Source organism: Myripristis murdjan, chromosome 2 (genome assembly GCF_902150065.1).
Source record: "Myripristis murdjan chromosome 2, fMyrMur1.1, whole genome shotgun sequence".
Lineage (NCBI taxonomy): Eukaryota > Metazoa > Chordata > Actinopteri > Holocentriformes > Holocentridae > Myripristis > Myripristis murdjan.
Window position 1 is genome coordinate 7,238,541 of NC_043981.1, and position 11,460 is coordinate 7,250,000.

The 11,460-nt window shown below is 45.4% G+C and overlaps 1 protein-coding gene across 1 annotated transcript in view; it reads right to left on the reverse strand.

Moving 5' to 3' along the window:
• The window catches only part of LOC115373846 (Krueppel-like factor 7), a 37,228-nt gene that overhangs the window by 11,012 nt on the left and 14,756 nt on the right, over positions 1-11,460 (reverse strand). Inside the window, exon 2 of the mRNA XM_030072445.1 lies at positions 618-1,245. Within this exon, the coding sequence (XP_029928305.1) occupies positions 618-1,245 (628 nt within the window). The remainder of the gene's footprint in view (positions 1-617; positions 1,246-11,460) is intronic.

Below are 11,460 nucleotides of genomic sequence, written 5' to 3' on the forward strand. Positions count from 1 at the left end.
TTTTTTTTTTTTTTTTTTTTTTTATAAATCATGAAATTTTTTTTATCTTACTTGGTAATATATCCATGTGCCACTGCTGGGACCGAGCGGTAAGCCTGCTCCACCGATTATAGGATTTTCTTGTGCATTCCTTATCATTTCCTGTTGTGCATTTTTGTACTAGTTCCAAGAAAAATTAAGCAAGTGGATTTTTCTCAATTATCTTGTTAGGGTTATCTATAAATTCAGGCTGACAGATGGATGGATGGGTGGATGGATAGATGGACAGATAGTGTGCACGTAAACAGATGGAAATTAGTATTGTTGATATAACCAATCCATACAGACAATGTTAAAAACAGGCTGTATTTCCTTTGTCTGTGTATCTTGTAGAGAAATGCCTACATAATCTGTTTCCCTTCACGGATCAAATAAAAATAGCATTGTGTTCATGTCTGAGACTTATACAGAATTCAATATGAGATACATAGATAGATGGATAGATAGACAGATAGACAGATAGATAGATAGATAGATAGATAGTGCTACAAATAATACATTAACAACACCACAAATACTACTGAAATAATCTGTACAGTATTATTATAGTAACAATAAGTTCTAGCTCCAGCTCTCACCTGTGTGTGTCCTCTGGTGGGCCTTGAGGTGGGAGCTCTTGGTGTACACCTTCCTGCAGCCGTTGAACTGACAGCGGTGGATCCTCTTCTTATTCTCCGGTAGCTCCCCGACCCCTATCACGCACGCTGCCCCCTCCTCTTCGTCCTTCACTCGGACGGGGAGCGTGTGCGCCGCCACCAGCCGGGCCGCGCTAAGCCCCACCTTCCTGGCCACCAGCTTCAGGGTAAGCGTCCCGTCAGCCGAGGCTGTCAGCGTCTGGCTGGGCTTGACCAGGTGCCGGCCCAGCTCCGGAGATGAGGGCGGTGTCAGGGAGGTGACGGCACTCAGCTGGGCCTGGTGGACGCCCTCCACCCCCTCTGCACCTTCCTGCCCCTGACCCTTGGGTTTGAGGTCTCTTTTCACTGCTCCAAGGGAGGGAAGGTTCTTGCGTGTGGGGCAGAGGAGCGCTGGAGGCGGGCTGGGCGGCTCGGGGAGGCCGGGCAGGCTGGGAAGGAGGGCGTCCGACAACTCCTCCTCACTGTCCTCCTTCAGGTAGGCCGGGGTGAGGAGGCCATCCAGGTCTTGGTCGAAGAGCTCCGACAGGCGCTTGGGCTCCGTCTGCAGGTAGCGCTCCAATTCAAGGCAGGTCTGTAAAAGAGAGCGCGGGAAAGAAGATGGGGTTAGCAAGTTTATCCAAGTGAAGAATCACACACATATACACAATCAGAAACATTTGTGCTCATCCCTCAAGCTAGCCTCTGTCTTCCACAATCTTCAAATGCTCCAGAGAGTGTGCACTGAAGCCTATTCAAATCTGAGTATGAGACAAAACAAGAAGTTGTCACGATACAGCCATTGCAAAAACACATTCCCCTCTGAAATCACATCGGGGCACAGTGTATGGCAAACACCCCAAATCATGATGAAATGAACATAATGTTGAAAAAATGTGTTAGGTATGAAAGATGTATCTGCAGGTTTGCAGTTAAAATGCGGTTTCACTTGTGGGGAAATGACCCAACATCTGCCTTCACTTCCTGTATCAGTTTGCGGCATGCAAAAAATATAGACAGGTAGGTGTTTGAAAATTGCAGAAGCCACGCGTGTGTCTTGAGAGACTATTTTTGTGTTGCTGAGTTGAAAATGCCTGCCCTTGTTCCTAACCAATGCATCTGAATGAAATCACACTTAACAGTCCCGACAAGCATTAGATCCTCTGATATGTCTTTACACGCCGCGGAGAGAGAATCTGCATGGTACTGTCCATTCACCCAGGCAGGCAACTTAGCAACTCTGCCAGCTGTCTCATGCACACACACACACACACACACACACACACACGCACACACACACACACGGCCACCAAGACAGCCAGGATTACCTGGCAGCTCTTGCAAGACGGCTGATTACACACTGATTGATTACAACCGCTGTAGTGCGGAACGAAGGAAAGGCAGCGGATAGCAGGAGGAGAGCGGAGGAGAAGGTCTAAACTGAACAGAACTCCTATCAAACAGCATTTTATAGAGCTTTGACAAGCCAGGCGTGCACTGTGTTCCACTGAGCCAGATAGGAAGATTTATTCAGCTGTAGTTATGGTCTGCTTCATTCCTATTACTCCGAACACTTCTCCACCCGTAGGGCAAATAAAAGGCCGCATCCCCGATTTGTGTGAACTGGCATCCTGAGAAGTCTATTACTTTACAACAAGCTGGCATCGCTCTAAGAGGAGAGCTTGTAAGGCAAAGAGACGCTCCAAGTCCAAGAATGAAGCTATTATGTTTGAACGGACAGCGCCAGTTTGATCCCAGGGATCGTTGTGTTGCGCTTGTAGCCACTAACCCGTTTTGACAGCTGAGATGGAGGCTAGCAGCTCCACTGGGCGCGCGGTACTAGCCACTTCATTTGTGTGTAAATAGGCACTGACAGACAGAGCAGCTAGTTCCATTATCAGGAATAAGGTTGTACAGACTGAACACATCAGAGACATTTACAATCTTACAACCCCCCCCCCCCCACCCTCCTTGTTTGCACCTTCTAAAAATAAAATGGCACATTTTTTTTTGGTGCTGGAGGGGGGGGCTTCTGTTGCTAAGGGAGCACATTTTTCCCTCAGTCCTTCTAGGAAAAAAAAGGGATCTGGAGTTGTTTTTTGAGTGTTTACAGTATTTGCATACCGACATCAAATTAAAAAGCTCCTCGAGACCACATGTACCGTGAGAGGCAAAGATAATGTGTCGTCTCCCCCATTCACCCACCCTGCATGCCTACATGTTGTTTTTTGTTGTTGTTGTTGTTGTTTTTTTTCTGTGAAGCCTTTAAAAAAATTATTTCTTTCATGCACCGTCTGAGAGGTGCCCACTGTTTCCTCGACGGCTGCAGCCACTGAATCGTGAATCAAATTAAGCGACGGTTTGTTTTATTTCTGTCTTTCTTTCTTTCTTTTTCCGAACGCAATTAAATATTGAAGGGGTCGGGAGATGATGAAAGGAGTAGCGTGCGCTGACCCATGAGGTATGGATGGAGCGGCGGCGGAGTGCCTGTCAAATAGCCTCCCTGCACCCCCCCTACCCCACCCAACCTCCCACCACCCCATACACTGTCATCCCCCCCATATCACTCTCCTTCTCACTCTCATTTTCACCGTCTCCCCTCTTTCAGCTTCACTCCCTATTGATTCTCCTAAATCGCCCCCCCTTTTCTCACTCCCCTCCTCCTTCTTCTATCCTCTTTTTTTACTCTCTTTCTCGATCCTGTCCCCTCCTCCCAAGGTGAGGACTAATTATCCGCTAAAACCGGCCAGTTAAAGGAGACTTTATTCAGCAAAACGCTGAGGACTGCAAACCAAGGTGAGTGTGTGCACGGGAGAGATAGTTCAAGGGAGCGGAAAAGAGGATAGAAACGGATAAGTAAAGGGTGCAGGAGCAGGGGGGGGCGGGGGAGCGGAGTGAAGGTGAAGGAGGAGGAGAAGCGGCGGACGGCGGGACAAGGTGAAGGAGGTTCAGGGAGCGATGAGAAGAGGGGAGGGAGTGAAAGAAAAAGGCGAGAGAGGCGAGAGGGAGAATGAGCGAGGGAGGTCTTGACTTCATTTTCTCAGTGGGGGGCGAATCCTTTTTGGAACTGTGACATTTGGCGTAACAGGATCCTGTCAGCGGGCTATAGCCACGGCCCCGGACTCTACACACACACACGTACACACACACACACACACAAATGCACACAAACGCAGGAGGGTTCAGGCAGACTAAATGTTAGGTTACAACCCACAGCGATGTGCAGGGATGTAGGTTGTGAGATGGTACGAGGTGAGGTGTAGCTGGAGTATGTATGCGGCTATACATGGGCGTGTGTGTGTGTGTGTGTGTGTGTGTGTGTGTGTGCACTTTTTGACAAGGTAATAAGGATGAAAGAAGCAGCGCTGAGGGGCTGGCAGCGATGACAGGTTGGGCTATGGCTTATCGTTCTTGCCGTGGCCCATTCCTCTTCCTTTCCATCAGTCTCTCTCTCTCTCCCTCTCTCTCCTTTTCCTCGCATCACTCCATCACAGCCCTTCCTCCTCTCGCCCCCAGGGTGGTGACATTAACGTTGTGAGGGAGAAGGTCATGCAGTTGATCAGCGATTTCTGTGTGTGTGCATATGAGTGGTGTGCATGTAATTATGCTACTCTGTGTGTGTGTTTGTATAATTACGCCAGTCCCTGGGAGTGAGTGTGTGTGTGTGTGTGTGTGTGTGTGCAGGGGCTAGGAGTCAAGAGCCAAAAGCATCGCATAATAGCCAAGATAAAGGAGCGCTAACGGCCCGCTTCAAGTCTATTTGGACACACGCCGATCTGGAGAGCCAACATCAGCTGGCTCTGGGCAAAGCCAGTGTTCACTTTCTAAAAGGCTCCGGGACGATTCCTTCGCACGAGCCAGGATAAGCCAGTACAATCCAGCACCCCCACCTCCGAAACAGCTCATTTTGGGACAACGGGGTGGCGTAGCAAACTCAGGAGCCCGTCCTTCATCCCTCAGTCCACGTTCAAGCCCCCATAACGTCAAACATCCACCCTGCTGAAGTGTCCTTGACTAAGACACTGAATCCCTCCCAGCTCCCTCAAATAAAAATACATAAACAGAATTTTCCTCTCAAGGTTGATAAAATGAAATTTTCTTTTCACTAAGATCAATATGACCCCACTTACTATAATATACGCTATGTATTTCTTACATAAAAATGTACATCACTTTTAGCAGAACTGCTACACATGGGCTGTGTTCACAAATGAAAAAGGTGAATAAAGATTCTGGTTTCATCAAAGCATGACTTGGATAATTTGAGATATTACTTGCCTGTATTATTTTTGCTGCTGTTAAACTGGTTGGTTGAGCCTTTAGTCCAGTTTTTACGGTATTTTTACCCTCGTTTGTCCTTTGAAGCTTATTATAACTGATGATTTTCAGTCTGAATATGAATACTACTACTACTGCAGCTACTCCAACTATTACTACCAACAATAATAATAACACTAGTAATGATAACACTAACTTTTATTTCTATAACACTTTTCTAAACAAAGTTATCAAGTGCTAATTGTATTAGGGGCCCAGAAAATAGATGGATGTATGCTTTAAGTTCCATTCAGCATTGAAAGAAAATGTTCAGTTTAATGAAACTAAGTTCAGTTGGATTCCGTTTCCTTCACTGTACTCCACTCCTTTCCTTTTCCCCCAGTGAAAACACCCGAGTATTTAACCCAAAAATACCCCTGGGTGCAGACCTAGGTCTAAACTTGTCTGTGTCAGTGTTTGGTCATCAAACAAACAGCTCTGTGACACGTTCCCCCCTCCAAGTTTCATAAGGAAATCCTTTGGGGCAGAGCTGGACAGACAGGCCGGCCAGTGACACGGCTACAGAGGGAGCCTTCTACCTGTTTGGGGGACTTGGCATCATTGTCATCAGTATCATCCTCATGTAATGTTGTCATCATGATCATCATCTAGAAACTGTTGTTATTATCATCATCATCATAAGTATTAGTATTAGTAAGTTTTTGTTGTATGCATGTGAATATGATAGTATCCTGATATGATAGTATGATAGTAAAACAAAATGCCAATGAGATGAGATAATCCCACTTGTTTCCGATGCAATTTCATTTCTTTCTTTTTTTTTTTATTCTAAGGGAATGACATTTTTGGAAACAAGTTTATAAGTGTTGGAAACAAGTGGGATTATTTCATCTCACTGGCAGATTTTTTTTTTAACCTTGATTGAAGAAACACAAGATTCAGTATCCAGTCCATCTCTGTATTTCTTTTCCTCTGCATACAGAAATGTGCTCCTTACACATATACTTGTATAAAATCAAACACACCCTACATCATGCATGCAAAACACACCTCAGGTTAGTGAAGCTTAAAATACTGCAGGTGTGACAAATGCTCGTTGATCACAAGACACCTTTTCTGCAAAGTCAAGCAGGCAGAGAGCTGCGAACCAGCTCTCCTTCACTTAAGTTTGATACTTCACAGTAAAAACAACGCTGCCTCGTCCCTCCTGCTCTATCTCTCATCTCGCCCTCCACCCCCCCCCTCCACAGGGTCCTGAAGCCTTGTTCTGGCAGCCAAGCCTCTCTCCCCGCCACCTCCCTTCACATTTGGCCTGCACCGAGCCGCCTGCCATCACCATCAAAGCGCAGGCTGCCTCCCAACTGTTAGCACCCCGCTACGTCGCTAATAAAAAGTCTGGGTTATAAATATGAACAGAAAGAGCATGCATAACGCCCTAAAGGAAGGCCCAAAACACCACTAAAGAGGCAAATGTAATGGAGTGGATATGCCTCATTAATTTTAGGATGATCGTGTTTAGTTTTTACAGATGCCATGATAGAGACAAGGTTCTGTGAATAATAGTCAGAGGTCGTGCTGGAGGGGTTAAAAGGGGGAAGGACTTAAAGGGCCCCCCCATGCTGGAGGGGGTAATACTGTGCTATTGTTACATGCAATGAGAAAGGGGGGGGTGTCACGTCTTTTCATAGATGGCCCAGGATGCTATGCAGGGCCCCTGGGTGTTACTGCATCATTGGCTAGTTTCATTACAGACACTTCCATCAGTGTTGTAATATCATAATATTTACTGCCATGCATGGACTGGCTCATAAAGATGTCCACCTTTTATTTACTGATTTGTGCTGATTTCGTTTTTTGCCTCAACTCTGCTGGTCCTCTCGGTGGTTTTGTCATTGCTGCGAGGCCACGGTTTGTTCAAAGTGACAGAGCTTAATTTTAATTTTTAAGGGAGATCCTAAGGTTTCCAAAGATACCAAACATGGCCTGCTGAATCACAGGGAAATGTGTAGAAAATGATGCATGAGACATCTAGATATTTTCTATTTGATGTAAAGCAGCGGCAAAACAATGGCATCTTCAGTGAGGCGTTGCAACCAGTACAGGCAGAATATATTTGTACCAAATGGAAAATAAGTTTGGTTTTTTTTTTTCAAATTTTGAAGCTACTTCAGGGGAAAATTAAGGGACTGGAGCTCAAGGGGTTAATGTTATTGGTAATTGGTCATTCAGCAGCTCATCTAGCTCTATAGTAGCAGGAAAAGCCCAAAGAGCAAATATGTGTGTATGTATAGATATATAGATATAGATAGATAGATATAGATATAGATAGATATACATATATTTGCATGTGTGTGTGTACCGATGGACATGATGGTGTGTTATCCTGCTGTCTTGTGTCATCAGAGTGATGTCCACCATTGATCTGGTGAACCTGGTCGAGCCATCACTTTGAGGTGACAGCTAAATGACCAGTAGCCTGAGGCATGGGCCATCTAGCCACCAGCCTTATATATGTGTGTGTCTGTGTGTGTGTGTGTGTGTGTGTGTGTGTGTGTATTTGTTTGTGTGTGTCGCAGTGAGTAATCGATAGGAAATGATACCGTGCAGGAGCTCATCAGCGGTGGCCGTCGCAGCTGACAGTGAGGGTAATCTATAGCTTCAGTGAGCAATACTTACACAGCTATACCCTGCCACCCCCAACATGCACACACACGCACACACACACACACACACACACACACACACACTGCTACCCCTCCAAGCTCCCTTCCCCTCTTCCCTTGAGTTTGCTAAGAGCTCTGGCCCCAGCCGGGCCCCAGATCTGAGGCCCCTTGGAGAGCAGCACGGCATCATCGGCGTATCCCAGTTGACTGAGGAACCTGCCTGCGGCCAGAAATGGGGCGTGAGGAGAGCGGGGAGATAACACTTCATTTTCCTCGACACTGATCTGAATAGCAGAGCGCCCCTGCGCCGCCCCGTTATCCTCAATGGAGCTCGTGGCAGGGGGCGCAGGGTTTGGCCTGAGGGGGATCTGACGGCGCCTGATGCCCCGATGAGGCTGGGACAACGAAGCAAAGGAGAGATGGGGAGGGAGAGAGGGGACAGACAAAGCAAGGAGGAGTGCTGGAAGTGAAAGATGAAACTGTGTTTCTTGCCTTCGCTGACAAGGAAAAAACTGCTAAAAAAAAAAAAAAAAAAAAAAAAATCCAAGCCATTTCATCTCATATTCAGCGTTAAAAGTGTTGTTTTTCTTCGAACAAGTGCAAAAACTGCCAGTGGGATGAGAAAATCCCACTTGTTTCCAATGTGGTTTCACTTGTTTCAGGAATTGCAGAGGTGACTTGTGAAGGTGCAGATTTTTTTTTTTTTTTTTTTTTTTGTAGTGAAGAAAAGAGTGTGAGAGGGTGAAAAATGAAGCCGTGGCATCTTCTCTCCTCTGGCGGAAAATGCAAAGAATTATGTTAAAGATTAGCAGAGGGGAAGAAAGAGAGAGAAGAGATCAAGCTGCAAGGGCAGGGAGAGAGAGAAAGAGAGAGTGAGAGGGAAGAAGAGCATGAGCGACACAGAGTGTGAGGGGTGAAAGATGAACCAGTGGCATCTCCCCACCTCTAGATGCATATGCAAAGAATTATGTTGCAGATTAGGAGGCGAGAAAAAAGAGGAGAGAAAGAGATGAAGCTTGAAAAGCCAGAGAGTCAGAGCGACTGAGTCATTCTCTTCATTGACTAACAGCTCCATCTCTCCAGGCAGCGGCGCCTCACCTAGCTCTGGCTTCAGATAACACGCCACGGCAACAGCTTAATTACACACACGGCCTTATCAGACGACATTAGCCTCACAGTAATAATCTGAGCCGCCGTCAGCCTCTCCGTCAAAGCTTGGCGACGCAGCACCTTGAGGCGGTTTTACACAGCGCAGGCTTCCAGCTGATAACAGACACCGGGAGTTGTTAAATCACAATTTGCTGACGGAGTTTGATGGAATAATGCACATTTGGTTGTAAACCTAACGCGTCTTTTACACACTGTCAATTTTTGTTTGGATGGGCGCACTAATAGACACGCTGGGCATTTGAAGCACTATTCCAGGCAGCATATTCAATTTTGTGGTCTTGCACTCAATGCGTAGATTTATATTTCAGGCATTAAGCTGACACTCATTCACAGCAACATGAAGTGAGCTGGTGGGCCGCAAAAAAAAATCTCCATTTTACTGGGTCATTTAGTCTCATACTGAGTTTGACAATGTTCTTTTTCTTCAAACAAGTGAAAAAAATCAAGTGCAATGAGATATTTCCAATTGTTTCCTAATCTTTTTCTTTATACCAGTGGGCTGATCCGCCTTATTTTTTTCTTGTTTCAACATTTTTAAAGAATCAAACAAGTGAAACTGTATTGGAAACAAGTCAGATTATCTCATCAAACTGGCAGATTTTTATTTATTTATTTATTTATTTTACGTTGTTCGAAGAAAAACAAGATTTTAATACTGAATATGACAGGAAATGACTCTAAGTGTGAAGTTGGAGATTTTTTTTTAGCAGTGAAGTCATATTTCAGGAATCAAACCTGTGATCTTTTCATTCTTCTTAACCATTAGATCACTCAAAACACCTGCACTTTCCGCTCTTTGAGGTTCAATAAGACATTTTTCGGTCATTTCCAGGTAATGGCACGACATCTCCATGCTCAGTCCTCGGGTACTGTGAGGTTTAAGGCGAAGCGTGCTTGGTTGTTTGTGTGCGGTCGGGGATTTTCAAAGCACCTTTCATCTAGCGGGAAAGCCAACGATGATGGAGCACTCAGCGCTCAAAAACCTGGTGACCTCTGTTTAATGGAGCAGAAAGACATTTCCCATTGCTTTCTCCTAGCAGACATAACAGACAACACACATCTCCGCACCCCGACAACAAGGGACGTCCCCACTCCCTTTCCACGCTACACTGTAGAGGCCAGTATGAAGAACTGCAATCCAAAAACAGATGTATGCAAAATGTATGCCAGTAGGGAGCTCACTGCAAAAAAAATAAAAAATAAAAAATAAAAAAATCTTAAGGCATTTCGTCTCATTTTCAGTGTTAAAATCTTGCTTTTCTTTGAATGTGAACAAAAACCTGATTTTTCTCGAATCAAGAGTCATTTTTTTGATACTAGTGCTTATTCAGGTGGGATTATTTTAACCCAGTGGCAGATTTTTTACTTGTTTTGAAAAAATCCAGACTAAATATGGAACTAAATGAGTTGTTAAAAGGGACATTTTTGCACTGCAGACATCAAATGAGAAATTTAAGTTGATTTTATTTTGTATTTCCACCAATATGGATGTATGTCATTTTGGAATATGATTCTTCATATGTTCAAAAACACCAACTTGCTCATTCCAACTCACAAGGAACAACTTATTTTTCACATTCACCTTTCACATCACTTATTTTGTGGTAATTTGCAATTAACGTTTGGACCATTCATCTTCCCACCAGAAATCTGCATTTTTGAAAGTACAGGTACCCTCTGAAAACAGAAGATACTGCAGTTTGATAAACAGTAAATGGAACTGTCTACAATCTGCTACAGTCCATTCGAGCAAAAAAAAAAAAAAAAAAAAAAAAGGTATTTAGGAGGACTTAGGGGAAAGGATACAACAAGTGCGCCGGGTATAAAGACCTTTGCGGTTAAATCTAAATAGCTTGTGACATAGTGTGGAAAATGTCTTTGTTCCGGTATTAAGTATAGAGGAGAGGATAGGTGAGAGGAGAGGAGAGGAGAGGAGAGGAGAGGAGAGGAGAGAAGAGAAGAGAAGAGAAGAGAAGAGAAGAGAAGAGAAGAGAAGAGAAGAGAAGAGGAGAAGAGAAGACAAGATGAAGACTGAAGATGGATGATGGGGTTTGGGGTGGGTGGTGTGGGGCGTTGAGGTTGGAGAGGAGAATAGCAGGGCATAGGGGGGATAATCCCAGCGACTTGGAGCCATGTTGCGCTCACTAGGGAGGGGATCTCTGTCTCTCTTTAACTGGATTTGGGTGAGCTGCTGTTTATCGGCGTATGAGTCGCCAAGTGGTCCCTCTCAGCTGTCAAAACCGGCCTAATCTAATCAGGAGACGCTTCAGCCATTTGCTTTCAACACGCCAGAGTGCAGAGTGTGTATACGATGCGTGCGTTTATGTATGTATTTGCATAGCACGTGTGTGTGTATGCGTGTGTGTGGCTGAGCGGACTGCAGGGGTCGGCGACAACAGTGGTTTTACACCGGGGTTAGCAGCTTGCGGTAGGATTTGGGGAGTCTGCGCTCCGGATGTGGGGACCCCATTGTGTGCGGCGCGGCCGGCTAATCTTCATTACCGCACACAATGACAGGGCAAGAGAATGGGGCCTCGGCTGGAAAAGGCACGGAGAAACAAAAGAGAGGCGAGCGGCGAGAGAAAGAGGCAGAGAGAGAGAGAGAGAGAGGAGGAGGGCCGAAAATAACAGAGGGGAGAGGAGGAGAAGAGAGAGGGGAGAGATAAAGGGAACAGTGAAGCGGAAAAACTCTGCTTCCT